Source organism: Mesoplodon bidens (assembly GCF_964165515.1).
Source record: "Mesoplodon bidens genome assembly, chromosome: 2".
Lineage (NCBI taxonomy): Eukaryota > Metazoa > Chordata > Mammalia > Artiodactyla > Ziphiidae > Mesoplodon > Mesoplodon bidens.
The window spans coordinates 106,012,978-106,034,808 of NC_138177.1; the positions used below are offsets into that span (position 1 = coordinate 106,012,978).

The 21,831-nt window shown below is 34.8% G+C and overlaps 1 protein-coding gene across 15 annotated transcripts in view; it reads left to right on the top strand.

The window, feature by feature from the left end:
- The window catches only part of ZNF644 (zinc finger protein 644), a 116,493-nt gene that overhangs the window by 26,188 nt on the left and 68,474 nt on the right, over positions 1-21,831 (top strand). For 12 of the 15 annotated variants that reach the window (XM_081224084.1, XM_081224088.1, XM_081224082.1 and 9 more), the window contains one exon: positions 9,710-9,770. The exons of 2 other annotated variants lie outside the window; for them this stretch is intronic. In XM_081224084.1, coding sequence (XP_081080210.1) covers positions 9,727-9,770 — 44 coding nt within the window. In that variant the 5' untranslated portion in view covers positions 9,710-9,726. Of the gene's footprint in view, positions 1-9,708; positions 9,771-21,831 lie in introns of those variants that run through there. One more of the 15 variants, XM_081224095.1, reaches the window with a different exon arrangement.

A 21,831-nucleotide genomic window follows, 5' to 3' on the forward strand; every position in this document is an offset into this window, starting at 1 on the left:
GCTGTGTAATAAATTACTCTAAAACTTGGTTTAAAACAAACATTTATTATTAGAACAAGTCTATGAGTCAAGCAGTATTTCTAGTCTTGGCAGGGCTCATTTAAGTCTGCATTCAGAAGCAGCTCAGGAGGGTGATTCTGCTGCTCTTGGCTGGCTTCTCTAGGATGGCCTGGGGTGGGACATCTGGGCTGTACTCTTGTCCTCTAGCAGATTAGAGTGGGCTTGTTCTCATGGTAGTGGCAGGATTCCAAGAGAGCAGAGGCATACATGGTCTCTTGAAGTCTAGCTCAGAACTGGCAAACTGTGACATTTGTTACATTCTATTGATCTTCCTTATAAGGTCAAGCCCAGAATTAAAAGGACTGGGGAAAGATTCTGCCTCTTGGTAGGAGAAACTGCAAAGCCTTATTGCCAATTGCATGAGTAATGGGATGGTACAGAATTGGGGTTATTTTTGCAGACAGACTTTTTGACTCATGTTGTAGAATTAATTTTTGATGTTATTTTGTTCTAGGTCAAGCCCCATTATATTTCAGTAGGAATTGAGTTTAAGTATAGAAGTTGTGACAAGTGTAAATTAAATACATTGATCTGTCCAGTAGTCCAGATGACTTGTTTTACTTGTTTCATGGGATGTGTCTGATGAGATTTTGGAAGCATTGTTCATGTACTGAGTTACCAAATATAGGGTAATTGTAGTGCCAGTTGTCTGAGTTGTAGGTGTTAATAGATGATTAATTTGTATCTTTATTCTTTTACTTATAAATGACAGGTTTTTTGTGTTTATTATTATCATTCTAACCTTCTTAATTTGAGATTTGACTTCATTTTTTCCCTGCTTATTCTTCGCATATTGTGATATTTTAAATAGATTTATTGAAGTACCTTTGACATATAATAAATCACATATCCTTTATCCTCAAAGGTTTCCTTGTGTCCCTTTGTAATCCTTTCCTATTTATTGCTCCTCCCCTAATGCCCAGACAATGACTGATCTGCTTTCTGTCATTTATGGAGTAGTTTGAGTTTTCTAGAATTTTATGTAGATGAAGCTATGCAGTGTGAAATCTTTTTGTCTGCATTTTTTTTTCACTCAGAATGATTATTTTCAGATTCATCTGTGTTGCATGTGTCATTAGTTAAATTCTACTTATTCCATTTTACAGATATAATTTAAGGATTAGTGTGTTGCTGGACATTTTTTCCCTCAGCCTTTGGCTATTACAAATGAAGATGATTATTTGTATGTAAGCCTTTGTGTGAACGTTTCTTTGGGTGAATACCTAGGAGTAGGTGTATGTTTGACATTTTAAGAAATGGTGAAACTGGGACTTCCTTGGCGGTCCAGTGGTTAAGACTTCTCCTTCCAATTCAGGGGGTGTGGGTTCGATCTCTGGTCAGGAAGCTAAGGTCCCACATGCCTCGTGGCCAAAAAAACAAAACATAAAACAGAAGCAATATTGTAACAAATTCAATAAAGACTTAAAAAAAAAACTAAAAACAAAAAAAAGACACGTTGAAACTGTTTTTACAAAGTGATTGTACCATTTTATCTTCCTGTATGTGTGAGTTAGAGTTTCAGTTCCTTCACATGTTCACCAACACTTGGTATGGTCACCCTTACTAACTTTAGCCATTCTTGTAGTTGTGTAGTGATAACTTGTTGTGGATTTAATTTGCATTTCCCTATTGACAGATGATACTGAGCATGTTTTCATGTACTTACTTGTCATTCATGTATCTTGGTGAAGTGCTGCTTCAAATCTTCTGCCCATTTTATAATTGGGTTGTTTGTTTTGTTGTAATTGAAGTTTTAAAAAAAGATTTATTGGGATATAATTGACATGCAGTGAAATACACATATTTAAAGTGTACAGTATGATAAGTTTTGAGATACATATATATACACTCAGGAAGTCATCACCACAAAACAGGGTAATGAATATATTTATCACCCCAAAAGTTTCCTCTTGCCACTTTGTAATTCTTCCCTCTTCAGCTACATTCCCCTTTTGGGTCTGTCTGTCAAAAGCATTTAATCTAGGGTTGCTATAGTTAGTGCTGCCTGACTTAAGAGGTTTTATACTCTTTCTAAAGGGAACAGGCATTTCTGACTTTGTGTGAGACTAGGGCAATAATCCCTCTCATCCTTTTGAGTGACTCTTTCCTTCACCTTGGGTAGTTTCCACATAGGCTTGTTCGAATTGTTATGCAACTGAATACTTAAGGGTGTTTTAGCTCTATGTAGTTGTCCTCTCCAGTATTCTGTCCTGCAGTCTCTAGCTGTCATGGCTTCGTTGGACTTCCAGCTGAGTCTCCTCAGTTCAGGGAGACCATCATATTCTACCTGGGTAGCTCTTCCCTGGGGGGCTGTATTTTCTTCAGGTGGTAAGTTGGGAATGTTGGAAGGCTCACCGCGTTTGTTTCTCTTCTTTTAGGGTTCACCATCACTGACTGCCTAATACCTGAAAACTTTCATATATATTTTTTGGTTGCTTAGGCTTTACAGGTGGAGGGCAACCTCAATCCTTGCTATTCCATCTTGGCCCTTGTATGTATTTTTTTCTTGATATTTCTTTGTTTTTTTAAGTTATAAAATACACAACATTAAATTTACAATCTTAACCATTTTTAGTTGTACAGTTCAGTAGTGTTAAGAACATTTGTACTGTACAGCCAGATCTCTAGAACTTTTTAGTTTGTGAAACTGAAACTCTACCATTAAACACTAATTTTATCCCCCCCTTTCCCATCCTTAACCCTTGGCACCTACCTTTCTACCTTTTTTTCTGTTATCTTGACTATGTTAGATAATTCATACAAGTGGAATCATACAATATTTGTTATTTTGTAATTGGCTTATTTCACTTAGCATAATGTCCTCAAGTTCATCCATGATGTAGCATGTAACAGGATTTTCTTCGTTTTTAAAGACTACATAATCCATTGTATGTATATACTGAATTTCCTTTATCCATTTATCTGTTGTTGAACATTCAGTTTGTTTCCACCTCTTGAATAATGCTACAAGGAATATGGGTATGTAAATAATCTCTTTGAGATCCTACTTTGAATTATTTTGATATATACCCAGAACTAAGATTACTGGATCATATGCTAATTCTGTTTTAAATTTTTTGAGGAACTGCCATACTGTTTTCTGTAATTGTTACACCATTTTACATTCCCACCTACACTGCACAAGAGTTCCAATTCTCTGTATCCTTTCTAAAGCTTATTATTTTCTTTTCTTTCAGTAGTGGCCATTCTACTGAGATGTGAAACGATATCTCATTGTGGTTTTGATTTGTATTTTTCTTATGATTAGCAGTGTTGAACATCTCTTTATATACTCTTTGAACATTTGTATATTTTTTTGATATTTGTCTATTCAGATATTTTGCCCATTTTTTAATCAGGTTGTTTTGGGGTTTTTTTTGTTGTTGAATTGTAAATGCTACTTACATATTTTGGATATTTAACCCCTTATCAGATATATGATTTGTAAAAATTTTCTACCATTCTGTAGATTACCTGTTCACTCTATCTATTGATTCCTTTGAAGAAGAGGAGTTTTTAAGTTTGTGGTAGTCCACTTTGTCTATTTTTGCTTTTGTTGTCTTTGCTTTTGGTGTCATATCCCAAACTCAATCTCATGAAGCTTTTTGCCTTTTTTTCAGGGTTTTAGCTCTCATGTTTATGTCTTTGATCTATTTTGAGTTAATTTTTTAATGTTGTATTAGGTAAAGATCCAACTTCATTCTTTTGCATGTTTTGATCCAGTTTTCCCAGCACTATTATAAATGGGATTGTTTTCATACTTTTGTTTTTCATATTGTTCATTGTTAATATGTAGAAGCACAACTGATATTTGTGTATTGGTTTTGTATCCTGCAGTTTTGCTGAAACCATTTATTAGTTTTAACATTTTTAAAAGAAGTTTTAACATTTTTTAAAGAATCTTTAGGACTTTCTATGTATAAGAGCATGTCATCAGCAAACAGGTAATTTTACTTCTACTTTTCCAATTTGTGTGCTTTTTATTTTGTCTTCCTGTCTAATTGCTCTGGTTTGTACTTCCAGTATTGTGTTGAGTAGAAGTAGCAATTGTGGGCATCTTTACTTTCTTTTTGCTCTTAGAGAGAAAACTTTCAGTCTTTTACTGTAGGGTATGATGTTAACTGTGGGCTTTTCTCATGTGGCTTTTACTATGTCGAAGTGGTTTCTTTCTATTTCTAGTTTATTGCATGTTCCTATCATAAAATGGTATTGAGTTTTGTCAAATGCTTTTTCTGCATCAATTGAGGTGGTCATGTGGTTTCTATCCTTCCTTCTGTTAATATGATGTATTCCATCAATTGATTTTTATTTGTTGAACCATCCTTGCATTCCAGGAATAAATCCAGTTTGATCATGGTGAGTATCATTCTTTTGATGTGCTAATGAATTCAGTTTGCTGGTATTTTGTTGAGGATATTTGCTGATATTCATCAGGGATATTTGTCTGTAGTTTTCTTTTCTTGTTGTGTCTTTGGCTTTGGTATCAGGGTAATGCTGACCTCATTACCCTGAATGAGAATGAGTTTGTGCATGTTCTTTTATCTTCAGTTCTTTAGAAGAGTTTGAGGAGAATTCTTCTTTAAATGTTTGGTAGAATTATCCAGTGGAGTCATCTGGTTCTTCTTTTTTTCACTGAGAGGGTTTTGATTACTGCTTCAATCTCCTTACCTAGTTACAGGTCCGATCAGATATTTTAGTGCTTCATGATTCAGTCATCATGGTCATGTGTTTCTAGGAATTTATCTGTTTCCTCTAGGTTGTCCAATTTGTTGGCAGCTAATTGTTCATAGTAATGTTTTATAATCCTTTTGGCATTTGTTATAATGTCCCCTCTTTCACTTGTAATTTTATTTGAATCTTCTCTCTTATTTTCTTAGTCTAGCTAAGAATTTGTCAATTTTGTTGATCTTTTAAAAAACAAACTCTTGGTTTTGTTGATTTTTCCCCCCTATTTCTGTTCTTTATTTTATCTCTGCTTTATTCTTTATTATTTCCTTCCTTTTGCTAACTTTTGGTTTAGCTTGTTCTTATTTAAGTATAAAGTTAAGTTGATGATTTAAGATCTTCTTTTTTTAACGTAAGCATATAAACTTCCCTCTTAGTACTGCTGTCACTGAATCCCCTTAGTTTTGGTATGTTGTGTTTTCATATTTATTTGTCTCCTAATGTTGTCTAAATTCCCTTGAGATTTCTTCTTTGACCCATTGGTTGTTTAAGAGTTAGTTTAGTTCTTGTATTTGTGGATCTTCCTGTTTTCCTTTTGCTTTTGATTTCTAGTTTCATTTCATTGTGGTGAGAGAAGATAGTTTGCATGATTTCAGTCTTAAATTTGGTAAGACTTGTTTTGTGGCCTACCTTATACATATTTTTGATGGGTTATTTTTACTTCAGGGTTTAATTCTGAAGCCTTTTCTAATTTGTCAGTGTTTAATTTTCCAAAATATGTTCATGCCTTTTCAAAATACTTAAAATACTTGAAAAATGAAGACATTACTTTTTATTTATTTTTTAAAATAAATTTATTTGTTTATTTATTTATTTTTGGCTGCATTGGGTCTTTGTTGTTGTGCATGGGCTTTCTCTAGTTGCATCGAGCAGGGGCTACTCTTCATTGCAGTGCACAGACTTCTCATTGCATTGACTTCTCTTGTTGTGGAGCATGGGCTCTAGGTGTGTGGGCTTCAGTAGTTGTGGCACATGGGCTTAGTTAATCTGCAGCATGTGGGATCTTCCCAGACCAGGGCTCGAACCTGCGTCCCCTGCACTGGCAGGCGGATTCTTAACCACTGTGCCACCAGGGAAGTCCCAATATTACTTTTTAGAAATTTTAGATTTATAGGAAATTTGAAAAGAATAGTACAAAGACTTCTCACACTGTCCTTCTTCCCCCATGCACACTTTGTTTTCTCTATCATTAACAACTTACTTTAGTCTGGTACAATTGTTACAGTTAATAAACCAATATTGTTACATTGTTATTAACTAAAGAACATAGTTTATTCATATTTCCTTAGTTTTTAGCTGATGTTCTTTTTCTCTTCCAGGATCCCATCCAGGATACTGCATTACATTTAGTTGTCATTTCTCTTTAGGCTCTTTAAGGCTTTGTTTTTGATGACCTTGACAGATTGAGGAGGATTGGTTAGGCATATTGTAGGATTTTCCTCTACTGGAATTTGTCTGATGTTTTTCTCATGATTAGACTGGGATTATGGGTTTTGGGGAGGATATATTTGAGATTTTAGTTTGCAGTTTTCTCTTAAAGTATACCTTTTGAGGTAAAACCAGCTATATCAGTTACTTTAAGTGTTTTCTCTTTTCTGTATCCCCCTTCCAGTATTCACCTAAAGAATATCCTAATTATATTATACTTTTAAGGTATGGATTTAAAAGGAACTTTCTATCAAACTTCCTTATAAAATCCACCTTTTAAAAAAATATAGTGTTTAAAATGGCCTGGTTTGTCTCTTTGGGGAACAGATACAATTAAAAGTGGGGTTTCCCCCCAGACTTTGAAATATAACTGTGAGCAGAACAAGATAAAAAAATTAAACAGCTAAAGTCAAAGTTAGTTATTGTATGTAGTATTTGTGTATGCTTTGTTTTATTTATTGTGATAAATGTACATATAATGAAATTTAACATTTTAAACATTTTGAAGTATATAGCTCAGCGGCATTAAGTACATTCACTTTGTTGTGCAGACATGTATATCCTTTTGTATTAGTCGGCTAGGGCTGCTATAATAAAAAAACACAGACGAGGTGGCTTAAACAACAGAAATTTATTGTCTCACAGGTCTGGATGCTAGAAGTCCAAGATTTGAGAGTTAGGTTTGGTTTCCACTGATTCCTGTCTCCTTGCAGATGGCTGTTTTCTCACGGCCTTTCCTCTGAGCCTGCATCCCTGGTGTCTCTGTCTCTTCTTATAAGGATACCAGTCATATTGGATTAGGGCCCTACCCTTATGACCTTATTTAACCTTAATTTAATTTAACCTATTTAACCTTTAACCTTAATTACCTCCTTACAGGCCCTATCTCCAAATAGGAGATATCTACTACTACTACTAAGTTAGAGCTTCAACATTGGAATTTTATGGGGACATAGTTCAGTCCATAACATCTTTTATGTAGTGCTTCTAATTTATCTCCCAGAGAACCTGCCATCATCATCAACATATTAGTTTCCTAGGCTGCTCTCACAAATTATCAAAAACTAGGTTGCTTAAAATAATAGAAACTTAATTCTATCACAGTTCTGGAAGCCAGAAGTCTGAAGTCAGTATCACTGGGCAGGAATCAAGGTGTCAGCAGTGATGATCTCTCTCCAGACTCTATAGGAGAATCTGTTCCTCGCCTTGTCTCAATTCTGGTAGCTGCTGGCATTCCTGGCCTTGGCTGCAGTCTTCAAGGCCAGTGTTTTCAAATCTCTTTCTGCTCTGTCTTTACCTTCGCTGTGTATAGTCTGCATGTCTCCTTCTTTATAAGGATACATGTGATTGTATTTAGGGCCCATCCAAATGATCCAGGATAATCTCTCCATCTCAAAATCTTTCACTTAATCACATCTGTAAAGACACTTTTTTTTCTTTTGCCATATAAAGTAAAATTTACAGGTTCGAGGGAGTAGGATGTGGATATCTTTTGTAGGACCATTTTTTAGCCTATCATACTGAGCAACTCATAGTAGACTTCTGATGTTCCCACTTTGATTTATACTTTGTAATAGGTCTCAGTATCTAGTTCTGGGTGGGTAAAGGCTGGTGGCAGCGGGTGGCAGAATATTCTCATCTCTTCTAGACATTATGCAAAAAATTCTAGGCCTGTGTTCTCAGTGCGTGGTCCCAGAAGTGTCAGCATCAGCATCACTTTAGGAACTTAGAAATACAAATGATCAGGCTGCAGTCTTAGACCTGCCAAATCAGGAACTCTGAGGGTAGGGCCTAGCCATCTCTGCATAACAAGCCCTCTGGGTCATTCCAATGCACCCTGAAGTTTGAGAACCACTTTTCTAGATTATTGACATTATTAGTATTAAAACCATATTCCCTATCCTCTCCAAAGTTTTTCTGCTTAATGCCAACACTTAAATTAGGATTTATTGTCCACAAACTTTGTTTTCTGTAGAGATACAAACATTTAGTACCAAATCTTGGTACTGATAATCAGTGAAATTAATTCATTTACTCAATAAAAGGTTGCACTGGGCTAATTTTTGTCAGTTGTATTTTACTTAGATGTAGTCATTTTATAAAGTAATGTTACTGGGATCCAGAAGTGATATGAATTTTTTCTCTAGTCCTTGAAAATGTGGATAAACTCATTAGCCTGAACTTTACTTTATCTTCTGTATCCCTGTGTACATTTGGGGATACAATACAAAATTTCTAATCTTTCATTCTGCCTACATTGTTAGGCTTTTATTATGTGCTATCCAATGAAAGTGCTGAAGTGAGATAAATGAATTCTTTTCATCAGTGTGTCCACATTGTAGCTCAGAAAACACACAGGTAAACAGAATTGATATAGAGCTATCACTAGTTGCTATAACAATTGAGAAACACAGCTTTACATAGTTGAAGAAGTTAAAGAAGGATCTGCCAGGGTGACTGAGCTAATATCAAAAAACTAGTAGAAAGGTGTTAGCAAGGTTAAGGAGAGATAGAAAGTAGGTATAGTTCACCACGTGAAAAGGCAGGAAAGCTGAGAGTGCATATGGGCTCTTCTGGGAGTTGAAGGGGTTTAGTATAGTAGAAACGTGCAGTGAAGGGGAAAGTAAAGATTGGGGATAAATAGATGAGGCTTAGGTCATTGATGAGTACTTTTGAAGGCCTTGAGGCATAGATGTGATGTCTTCGGGGTAGCCATTGCAAAATGATTACTTACATAGTTTTGGGAAGGATGCATTTGAGAGGATAGTGAGTCTAGAAATAGAACAGTTACAGTAATCTAGGTGAGAATAGTAGTAGATATGGTGGTGCCATTTTTTGAGAATAAAAATTCAGAAGAGTAACGAGCTGGTTTTAGGAGTGGGGGAAAGGTGATGTGTAGAGTTCAGGGTAAGATATATTGAGTTTCATCATTTGTGAAGTGTGATAAAATTAGGGGTGGGTAGATTTTTGACAAGTAAATTTTCAGTGGAGTGTTGGGGTGGAGGTCACCTTATACTAGATTGAAGGCTAAATTGAGGAAGCAGGAGAGTATCAATATACACTATTCTCTAGAATAATCTTCACTGGCATTTAGTAAGTAATCAGTGTTAGCCATTATTATGGCTATTAACATACACTTTTATGCCATCTCACGTTTTTTTTTTCTTCAATTCTTGGTGTATTTTTTGGTATGTATGTAATAATATTAGATAAACATTGATATAGATAGAAGTGTGTATTTTATTAACAAGTAATAATTTTAATTATGCTATTGCCATACTATTAATATTAATGAAAACGAGAGAACTAAAAAGTTTGTTTCTCATTTGAATAGATGATTGTTCCTCAAAAAATGGTACTTAGCAATAGTTTCCTGAAGGTTACTGTAATAATTCAATTTATAGTTTTTAATTTAAAAAGATTAGTGTATCATAGATGTATTTATTCATACCTGAAGAAAAAAACTAAATGATTGCCTTTACATGTATTCTTTCAGGTTTGATTTAATTTCGAATGAGATTGTTCTTGCAACGAGATGTTAATAAGACAAAATCAAGGTAAGTAGAAGACAACTTTGTTAAATATTACATATCAAAGTAGGAATAATACAAAAAATTTCTGTTTAAAAAGCGTGCCTCCAAATCCAAAATCAATGAGTTTTTAAATTAAATTTTGAAATACAAAGAACCAACTTTTTGATGCTCTTGGTCCAGTTGATTTGATGGAAGTGAAAATATAGCTGTCAAATTGTGAAACTAAAGTATGCAGTTTCCAGTGACTATTAAACACGTTCAGAAATCAAGTTGATGTTTGGTTTAGCCACTGGGAAACCAGTTCAGTAAGAGATTTGCTAGGTTGCTTCAGTGTTCCCTTCTTAGTGGGTTATAGTACTTGAGTAGTCTTTGCTTTTGTGAATTTTACTTTCTTATTTCCATGAACAAAGAAAGCACTTCTACAGTTGTTTAAATTTGCCAAATTATGACTTCTTTATGTTAATATAATGTTCAGAGTTATAAATGATTGTTTTACTATTTTTTGTATCTCTACTGAATGACTTTTCTAACTTAGCATTCTGATTTATTTTCATTTTTTAAGACTGTTGACTTCAGAAAATTGCATTGTGATCATGTACTTTTGGTCTGATATGTGACAGATTGCTTTTTTAATAATATAAGTTTTTGAAATGTTAAAAAGGTGCATTTACTATCTGTTGGTAAGTGAACATGGCTTCAGGATATAACCAGATTAAAAAAGAATACTTTGATTACATTGCAGTTAACTTGGGTCTTTCTAAATCTAACTAGATGTTTCAGCTGTCAAGAACTTGCTGATCTCAATGGTTAAAAAAAAAAAAAAAAGCCTAGGATGAGAAGTGCTGTAGTTGAGTAATGTTCAGTTAAATAGTGTATTCTCAATTAGTGGTTTAGGCATAATCTGAAGGAAAGTTTCCATTTTATTGGTATTATGTAGTAATAATAGTAGTGGTAGTGTGGAGAATACTTATTGTATTAAGTGCTTCTCATGCCTTATTAATCTTTATGGTACCTCCTATAAGGCAGGTACTGCTGTCTAGAAAATTTTTATTTTTTGGTTAATAGTGAGCTATTTCTTTTTCTTTAGAAACTTTATTTTCACAGCATTATAAGGAACACTTGCCTATATATCTTTCTGAAGGGGAGAAGAAGGTAGATTTTTGTACTTAAAGTCTTCTAGTGATTTTTGTTTGCTAATTGAATATGGTGTCTATTAGAATGTTTGTTCTGATTTCTTACAAGTTAGATATTGCTCATGGGGTGACACTGGTTTAACTTATTCTGATTTTATTCCAGCACAATTATATATCACTTTTCTTTTTTGGTTAAGGTATAATTTACACTTTTATTAAGTTATGTATGGTAAAATGTGCAAAATTTAAAGTATAGAGCTGAATGAGTTTTTATGTATATGTTCACATGTATAACCACCATGTAATTTAAGATGTAGAACACTGTCATTGTCCCAGAAAGTTCCTCGTGCTCTTTCCTTTCCAATCCAATAGGCTTTCCCCCAAGGTAAGCATCTTTCTGAATTCTGTCAGCATAGCTTAGTTTTACCTGTTCTTGAACTTTATGTACATAGAGTTATATAATATGTACTCTTTTGTATCTGGCTTTTTTCATTCAACATAATGTTTCTGAGTTTCCTCCATGTTGTTATGAGTACCAATAGTTTATTATTTTTTATTGGTGAGTAATATTCCATTGTATGAACATAATAAAAATTTTTATGTATTTTCTCTATAATTTTGTTTATTGTATTCTCCATGTCTCTGACCTCACTTGCCAACTTTCTACACTGCTTTCCTTCATCTAGTTGTCTCCTTCATTGTCCCCCATCACCTGCACAATAAAATGTAAACTCATAACATGGTATATAATGATCTCACTGCAGCTATTCCAGAATGCCTAGAATTAGCTGAATAAACCAAATATGATGTTCATAGTGTTAGTTTTAGTTCTGTGTATATGTTGTCACTCTTTCCGACCCCCTTGCCTCCCCAACTGCTAATATATTTTCTCCTGGTTGTCAGCTAATCTCCTGAAATAGTCCATGTCAAGCATCATCTTGTCCTTTGAGCCAGACCTGGCCATACTGCAGTAGTCTGTTTTCCTTACTAGACTGTGAGCTCTTTGAAGGTAGATACCATCCATGTCTTATTTATCTTAGTAGCACAGTGCCAGTGTATACTTAGTGATTTGTTAAACATAGAACAGCTAACAAAATTCTCTCTCTAACACTAGGGGTTCAGAGTACTGGCTGGAATGGGATGAGAGCATTGGCACTTCAGTTGCTGTTGGACTATAGGAAGGAGCCAATGAAGGCAATCCAAAAGTAGCATTATAGGCATTTTGGAAAGAGAAATAAAATATCCTCCTAGTCTTCTTTCAGTCCAGTTGGAATAAAATGGCTAATAATATTCTTAGTCCAGACCTTAAGGAAGATTGAGTGTCGTTGATTTTGATTACTCTTTCCAAATAAAGGCATTAATCCATGCTATGGAAATTGGAGTATTTACTACTAGAAGTATTCTCTTTGTGAGTTCCTACTAGTTACTTCTTTCATTTAAAGATTTTAAAAGATGTGTTAGACTAATACAAGTAGAAGATTAAGAAGACTGGTCACATCTTTAAGAAGTGAAGAAAACTTTTCCTCATTTTCCTGGGGGTAAAAAACTGTTGGAGTGGAGGAAAAAATTGAATCATAGTCTGGAATGGTAACATTTTTGATTCCTATAGCTTAGGAAGCTTGCTATTTGCTGAGAAGTATTTTTAAAGATTATGTTTTATCATTATAGATCTATAATTTATATAAACAATATGCTTTCTTAAGAAATGAAACTTAAAAAAATTTTTAAAGCATTTTGTGCTAGTTTTCTTCTTTGAGGTTTGGAATTGGGCTAGTTGGGTTGGCTATCATAGTCACCTGGGCGGTTTTTATGCCTGAAGCTTTATTGCCTTCTAGCAAGTCCAAAGCAAGGAGAGGTTCTTCCCCACTGGGATCAATTTGTTACTTTCCCTCCCTGCAGCTTCTACCATAAAGCTTGAACACAGAGTTGGGCATTGACCCCGTCTCATGCTGTTCCTTCTGCCTCCCTGCAAGGATTTTTCTTAAGACACAGATTCTTATCAAATGTAGAACCTTGGTTATTTCTTTTATCTCATCCTGGATGTAAAGTGTGTTTAGTTCTCTTGTTGATAAAATTTGATTATTGAGAGAAGTTTACCCTTGAGATTGCTTGACTTATGTGTCTCTAAGAGATTTTAGACTAGTTTTTCTTCTCAGAGGCTGACAGGTATACCTCGCTTTCAGACACTTCCTCTTCATTTTGTACTTCAATATTTAACACAGTCAGATGCTGCTAAGCTTTTTTATTTTGCAGAATCCCTGAATCCAGGGATTTAAAGTTCTTTATGAATGTCTTATATTAGCTTAATTTCATTAATTTCCAAATTAACCTTTTCGTGCTTCCATTCTTTAGTAGTACTGTAGATGTGCTTCCCTTTGTTGTACTGTGAAAAAGAAAACTTTTAAATTAATGAAATAGTTTGTTTCTAATTCTAGATAAGATTGCACAATGTACATTCAACTTTTTCCAAATATATTGCCAAGCAACATTTAGTATTTTCTAAGCTTTATCTTTTTATATAAAAGCCACATATGCTTATATGTATAAGCAGACAGTACAGAAATACTTAAAATAAGAAGTAAAACTCTCCTCTCTCGCTCAGCCCTGTACTCCCCATAAGTTATCCAAAATGGCTGGTATGTATTCTGCCTTGTTTTTTCACTGTTTTCCAATATGTCTTGGACATTTTTTTTCATATATGCATTACATGTAATATAACTGTTTCCTTCTTAATAAATACTTGGGTAAATCTCAGGGTTTTTTTTGCTGCTAGAGCAGTGCTGCAGTAAATATTCTTAACTATATCATTGTGATTGTGTGAGAATGTCTATAGGATAACTTGTAGCAATGGATTACTACAAATGGTCAATGGATGTGTACACTTTAATTTCTGATATATATACTGCAAATGAGATTGTACCACTTAATATTCTATTAGCAGTTTTTGAGAATATTTGTTTTCCCAGACCCTGCTAAATATTAACCAGTGTTTTAATCTTTGCCAGTCTGATCGTTGAAAAGTGGTATTTATTTGACTGTGCATTTCTTTGTGAGATTCTCAAAGGCTTGAAGTATCACCATCATCATAGCTTAATCCATTGAGAACATATAATTTGCAAAAGATTTTTTTTATTGTTAAATCCATCAATTAACATACCTTCATGTTTTATGTACTACCTTCAGTTACTTAATATTGAATAACCAGATTCTTTGTCTTCTTTGTTCCCTTCATAAAGCTATTTATTTAGGATAAATATTTTCTTATGATGAATTTCTTTATAGTTTGCTACAAACTAATGTTAGCATAGTCTGTTGAAAGAAAATAAAAGCCATTACTAAGTATTAGGTAAATTAAGTCTAGATTAATAGCATGCTGCCAAAATCTGTTGTCTGTTGGAACTCAAGCATTTGAAAACTTTCCTTGTTTGTCATTATTTTTTTGCTGCCTTCAGCAGTAAAAAAAAAAAAAAATGTGGCAAACGTCATTCAAATATGTAAACAGTAAACCATAAAACTGTCCTGTCAGACCAAACAATTTTGGAATTGCTGTAGTTTAGTCTTCTATAGTAGGTCTAAACTGTAAATAAAGGTGCTAAATAAAACAAGGCATTCAGTAAGCCTTTATTGAAACCTAACGTTCTAGGCACTATGCTATATGTTAAGTATGCATTGGTAATTAGAATCTCAGTTCTATATAATTAATTATAAGTCATGAACAGAATACTGACTGGTATGTATAGGGGAGTATAGTGGGACTAAGGAGGGAATTTTGAAGGAAGATAATGAGAAAGGCTTTATAGAAGAGGTGATATTTGAATTGTACCCTGAAGGAAAGAATAGAATTTTGATTGTAGGATGACCTTGGGAAAATATGGACAGAGGGGGTATAAACTGAAGCTCTTATTTTAGTTTCCAGAAATTATTTTGTAAAACAGTTTCATTTAACTGGATGTCCATATTGTCAGAGTTACTGATATTTTCTTAAGTGTACTCAAGTTTAAAATTTACTACAGCCTAGGAATTCATTGCTTGAACTACTTCCTTGTTTGGCTTTTTCAAACTTTTTTTAACCAAGTCTGATTTTGAACCCACCAAGAAATAAATTATACTGTAAAAGGCTCCATACTGATCATTAATTTAAATATTATAATATTACATTTAAGGGTATGAGGTTCATAATAAGAAAAGAAAAAGAACTGGCTTGAGGTCAGGTAGATAGTTGCAAAGATGGAATTAGAACCTGTCTTCTGACCTCTGATCTACTGTTCTTTTGAGATGACCATTAAAGCAGGCATTTGAAACCTTTTAGAGTCTTCTAGCTAGGCTGAGGACTGTGGGCCTGTCACGTGATGGTAAATATTTGTTTAATGTTTTGTTGATTCATTCAGTGTTTTATGAACTGGTTGCTATAGTTAAATTGGTTGTAGCTCATACTTGGTACTAGTCACTAGTCTGAGGAGGAAACATGACTAAATATGTAATTACAATCAAATGTGATTAATGTTGTGATAGTCTGTGTCCTGGATTACAAATACCATGTCTGTTTTATTTATTGATATATAAGCACTTAGGACAGTATGTTTATTAAATGATAAAGATTTATTGAATGACTAAATGGAAATATGGAAAGGCCTCCCAGAAGAAGTGACACTTAAACTAAAACTTGGAGGAACTTTTGGTGATTTGTCTAAATAAAAAGTTGGGGAAAGACTGCTGTTAGTAGAGGAAGTGGCACGTGGAAAGGATGAGAGGTAAGAGAAAGGGAAGATTGGTGGAACTGAAAGAAATATGTCTTGAGTGTAGTGTTCTACATGCAGTGAGGCTGAGAGGAGTGGCTAGTGTCAAGAGATAAGACAGAGTAAGGCTTGAGCTATTTTATTGAGGGTCTTATAAGTCACTTTAAGGAAGTTGGATTAACAGAGTAATGAGACGCCATTCAAGGAGTTTAAGTGTGAGGACGTGATGTAATCAGATCAGGGTTTTAGAAATGTGGAGAATTAAAATGGAGAACAAATTAGTGGAGAAGCTAGATTGGAATCAGGATGACCCGTTTGTAGGGGGATGCTGCTGGCCTGACTTTAGAGTGGTTGTAATGGAAAAGCTGTAGTTGGATTTGAGAGAGATTTAAACAAGAAAATAGATCAGCTTTGGTGATGAATTGTAAAGGAATTGGTGGTAGGAGAGTAAGGAAGGAGTTGAGGATGATATCCATGTTTCTGGCCTGGCAGTAGTGCGATATTCACAGATAGGAACGGTGGAGAAGAAGCAGGTTTATAGAGAACAAGAGCTAAATTTTAGCTATATTGAGCTTGAAGTAGCTCAAGACATCTGAGTGGAAATGTCAGGTGGCAGTTAGATGCAAGAGACCTGTAACTTAAAGAGATCTGAGAGTCATCAGCATTAAATCTTCATAATATCTCACAAATTTATTTTTTGTTTTGATATTTCTCTGTAAGATATTACAAAGCATCTTTATATATGAGCTATTCAGTTGACCTAAAGATTGTTGAAAATGAGTTGCTCCATGTAAATTTATGAGCTGCTGTTTTTATTAGATTCTAGTCTCTGCTTACTCTTAATTAAACAAGATTTAATACTTTGAATGAACAATTAATCATACTATTGATGGCAATAGTTTTACCAAAGATACTTGAATAGCCTAAGGATATATTAAATGTGTTAAATCTTGGATTTCCATTAATAGTGTCTAATACATATTAGCTAAATATGAACTCTGATATTTGATAATTTAGATATTTTCCTGCCTGTGTAACAAAGTTTAGGTTAAAATGGTCATGAAGTCTTTTTTTTTTAAATATTTATTTATTTTCTTTCTTTCTTTCTTTTGGCTGCGTCTGGTCTTAGTTGTGGCACGCAGCAGCTTCGTTGAGGCATGCGGGATCTGTCATTGCAGCGCACATGGGCTCTTCGTTGTGGTGCGCAGGCTTCTCTCTAGTTGTGGTATGCGGGTTTTCTCTCTCTAGTTGTGGTATGCGGGCTCCAGAGTGCGTGGGCTCTGTAGTTTGTGGCACGCAGGCTCTCTCCTTGAGGCACACGAGCTCAGTAGTTGTGGTGTGCGGGCTTAGTTGCCCCACGGCATGTGGGATCTTAGTTCCCTGACCAGGGATCAAACCTGTGTTTCCTGCATTGGTAGGCGGATTCTTTACCAGTGGACCACCAGGGAAGTCCTGGTCATGAAGTCTTTAGGTTAATTGTGATTCAGCAAATCATTAGGAAAAAAGGTACATGTGACAGTAGGACTTTGCCTACTTCGTTCACCATTGTATACTCACCATCTAGAGCTGTTCTTGGCACAGAGGAACTCAATTAACATTTGCTGAATAATCAGTCAATGTTTACATATAACATTTAATATCTAATCAAATTTTATTTTTAGTCAAATGACAGGCGTGGCAGACAAGTTAGTTCTTCCAACTTAAAAGGTTATTCTTTTACTTGAGTAATATTTCCCCCCTTAAATTACCCTGTAACCATTCATATTTATACTGCCTTCCTTCCATTCCAACAAACATATTTCACTTTCTAATCAGAAATATTTTTTTCAATAAATTTATTTATTTTATTTATTTATTTTTGGCTGTGTTGGGTCTTCGTTGCCGTGCATGGGCTTTCTCTAGTTGTGGTGAGCAGGGGCCACTCTTCGTTGCAGTACGTGGACTTCTCACTGCGGTGGCTTCTCTTGTTGTGGAGCACGGGCTCTAGGCCTGCAGGCTTCAGTAGTTGTGGCACCCAGGCTCAGTAGTTGTGGCTCGCGGGTTCTAGAGTGCAGGCTCAGTAACTGTGGCGCATGGGCTTTAGTTGCTCCGCGGCATGTGGGATCTTCCTGGACCAGGGCTCGAACCCGTGTCCCTTGCATTGGCAGGTGGATTCTTAACCACTGCGCCACCAGGGAAGCCTTAATCAGAAATATTTTTAATGACATTATTGAAACATGTCTTCTACTAAAATCACAATCAGTTTGGATACTTTCATTTGTGTATTCTAACATCACCATATTTAAACTGAATTAGTCACCTTTACTCTCAAAACCTGTTCTTGCTAGTGCCCCATTCTCTTGTCATTGAGACCAAAATCCCTCTGAATATTTTACATTGCTTACTTTCTGTCTTAAAGATTTGGTCAGTTACTAGGTCTTTTTGCCTTTACCTTGTCAGTGTAATGTGTATCTTTCCTTTCCATTCCCATTGCTGTTTTGTTTATCCTCTCTATTGTATTCATCTGTGAATGATATGTCTTTGCTCACTTCATTTTATTTCTGTAAGATCATTTGATTCAGTTTTTTAGGAAGTTACCCTAATTACATTATTTGCTCAAAAAAAAACATTTAACAACTCCTTAAGGATAAATTTAAATTTTTAGATCTTACATTCAAGAGCTTTCAAATTCATGTTCCAGTCAACTTTAATGTTTCATCTCCTACTATTTTCTTAAATAAACATTTTGCTGTAGCCTAATTGATTAGCATTGTTCTTGGAAAATCCTGACACTTTCACAGTTACTCATATCACCACTCTCATCCTCAGTTCATCTGTACCCTTGAAATTTAACTCATCCAAGAAAGTTCAACTTAAATCTTGGCTCTGTCTTGAGGACATAGTCCCTAGGAAGTTACTTTCTCTGTGTATCTGTGATGATTGTAAACTGAACAACCTATTGATTCAATGACTTAAAAGCATGAGAAGATAATAAATAAGATACTAAATAATAACATCTCCTACAGTACCCTTGGTAGGTGATAGGCTCTTATATTTTTTGACTGACTGATTAATACTTAAACTATGATAACCTTAGATTTATTTCATAAACAAAAGTTTATATAGTGTTTACCTGTCTCCACAGTTGACAAACAAGCAGATTTTTAAAATCTGATTGATTAAAACCAAAACCATGATAAGCCCAGATTTCTTTTATTTAACATTATATAGTGCTTACTATATGCCAGGCATTGTTATAAGTACTTTATAAAATATCAACTCAATCCTTAGTTTTCAGGTAAAGAAACTGGGATACAATGAGCTTAATTGACTTAGCAGTGGAAGGGCTGAGAATTGAATCGGGTAGTCTAGCTTCAGAGTTTGTGCTCTTAAAGGCTTTTTATACTGCCTCTCGTAAGAGCTGTGGAATAATTTTTCTATGAAGAAAAGAAACCATGTATAAAAAGCTATAATCAAATATGTAGTCTTATCTCATTTAGACTCTCACCCATTTCTCCTTCACCCTCAGGAGAAGGTATTATTTTGGAGCAATAATACGGTATTGTTACCCAACTACTCTCATTGGTAATTTTATTTTTTTTAAACTTTTTTCATTGATAATTAAAAAAAATTAATGTTGATAGACTTTCACACTTAGAAAAGTTACTATATAGTATAAAGGGCTCCTCTGTACTCATACCAGATTCACCAGTTAACATTTTGCGACATTTGCTTTATTTGTGTTTTCCTTATCTGTATCTATACACATATTTATTTGTTGTCATTTTTCTCCTGAACTATTCGAGACTAATTTGCAGACATCATGTCCATTTATCTGTGAATAGTTCAGTATCTATTTCTTAAAAATAAGGACTCTGTCAGGAAATGTACCATTGGTGCAGTATTATTGTCCTATCTAATCCATAGCTCATGTTAAAACTTTACCAGTTGTTTCAGTAATGTCCTTTATATCATCTTTTATTTCTCTTTAATGATCTTGGCATTTTTGAAGAGGGCAGTTTAATTTTGATGTAATTGTAGTTTCACATACAGTTAAAAGAAATAATACAGAGATCCCTGTACCCTTTACCTAATGGTAACATCTTGCAAAAACCGCAATACAATATCATACCCAGGATACTGACTTTGATATAGTCAAGTTATGGAACACTTCCCTCACAAGAACCTGGAGGGATGCCTTTTTATAGCCAACTTGCTTCCCTTTGCCTGGTCCCCTAATCCCTTGTAACTAGTAATCTGTTTGCAATTTTTATAATTTTGTCATTCCAAGAATGTTGTACAAATGGAATCATACAGTATATAATCTTTTGGTATTGGCTTTTTTCAATCGGCACAATTCCCTCAAGATTCATACAAGCTACTGTGTATGTTGATTCGTTCATTCCTTTTTATTCTGAGTAGTATTCCACAGTGTCAGTGTACCACAGTTTATTCACCTATTGAAGGATGTCTGGGTCAATTCCAGTTTGGGGATATTATGAATAAAGCTAATATGAACATTTGTGTATAGGTTTGTGTGTAAACATCAGTTTTCATTTCTGTAGAATAAATGCCCAAGAGTGCAATTGCTGGGTTGCATGCTAGTTGCATGTTTAGTTTTATCAGAAATGGCCAAATTGTTTTCCAGCGGTGTATAAATGATCCAGTTTCTCCACATCTTTGCCAACATTAGGTGGTAGATGTCACTTTTTTTAGCCGTTTTGAAAGGTGCGTAGTGATATCTCAGTGTGCTTTTTTTTTTTTTTTTTTTTTTACGGTACGCGGGCCTCTCACTGTTGTGGCCTCTCCCGTTGTGGAGCACAGGCTCCGGACGCACAGGTTCAGCGGCCATGGCTCACGGGCCCAGCCACTCCGAGGCATGTGGGATCTTCCCAGACCGGGGCATGAACCTGTGTCCCCTGCATCGGCAGGTGGACTCTCAACCACTGCGCCACCAGGGAAGCCCTCAGTGTGCTTTTAATTTGCATTTCCCTAATGGCTAATGATGCTCAACATCATTTCCTGTGCTCATTTCCATTTTTATACTCTCTTAGGCAAAATATCCGTTTGTGTCTTTCACCCATTTTCTAATTGGTTTTTTTTGTTTTTTTTATATTGAGTCTTGAGAGTTATATACTCTACCCACTAGTCCTTTGTCAGATACGGGGCTTGTAAATGCTTTCTCCTGTTCTGTAGCTTGTGTTGTCTTCTTAACACGGTCTTTTGCAGAGTAGAAATTTAAAATTTTGACAGGCCCATCAATTTCTTCTTTTTGAATTGTGCGTTTGGTGTCAAGAACTCTTTACCCTGGATCCCGAAGATGTTTTTTGTTTTGTTTTGTTTTCTAAAAGTTTTATAGACTTGCATTTTACATCCAAGTTCATAGTGATCCATTCTGAATTAATTTTTTACAAGTTGTAAGACTTAATTCAAGGTTTTTGTTTCTTTGCCTATGAGCATCTAATTGCTCTAGCACCATTTTGTTGCAAAAGGCTACCTTTCCTCTGTTGACCTGTTTTTGGATCTTTGTCGAAAATCAGTTGGGCATATTGGTGTAGATCTATTTCTGGGTTCTCAGTTCTGTTCCTTTGATCTATATGTCTATCCAATACCATGCTGTTTTGACTACTGTAGCTGTATAGTAGGCCTTAATTTAGGGTAGAATGATTCATCCCACTTTATTCTTACAGATTGTTTGAGCTATTCTAAGGCCTGTATCTTTTCATATAAAGTTTAAAATAAGCTTACATGTATCTACCACAATCTTTCCTGGGATTTGATAGGATTTGCATTAAACCTATAGATTGATTTGGGAAGAATGAAATTGAAATCTTTACTATATTGAGTCTTCAATCTATCTTCCATTTATTTAGGTTGATTTCTTTCATCAGCATTTGTAATTTCAACATACAGATATTTTACATGTTTTGTTAAGTTTGTACCTGAGTGTTTCATTTTATTTGGATTGATCGTTAGTGGTATTGTGATTTTAATTTCAGATTCTGTATGTTTATTGTTAGTATATAGAAATGCAATTGCTTTTTTTCCTTTGAGGGAAAATTCACCTAAAATAAATTATTAATTTTAAAGTATAAAATTCAGTGACCTTTTAGTGAATTTGCAGTATTGTGCAACCATGACCTCTAAGTAGTTCCAAGATACTTTGACACTCCCAAGGAGGAGATCCTGTACCCATTAAGCAGTCACTATTCATTCCTCCCTCCTCCCAGCCCCTGG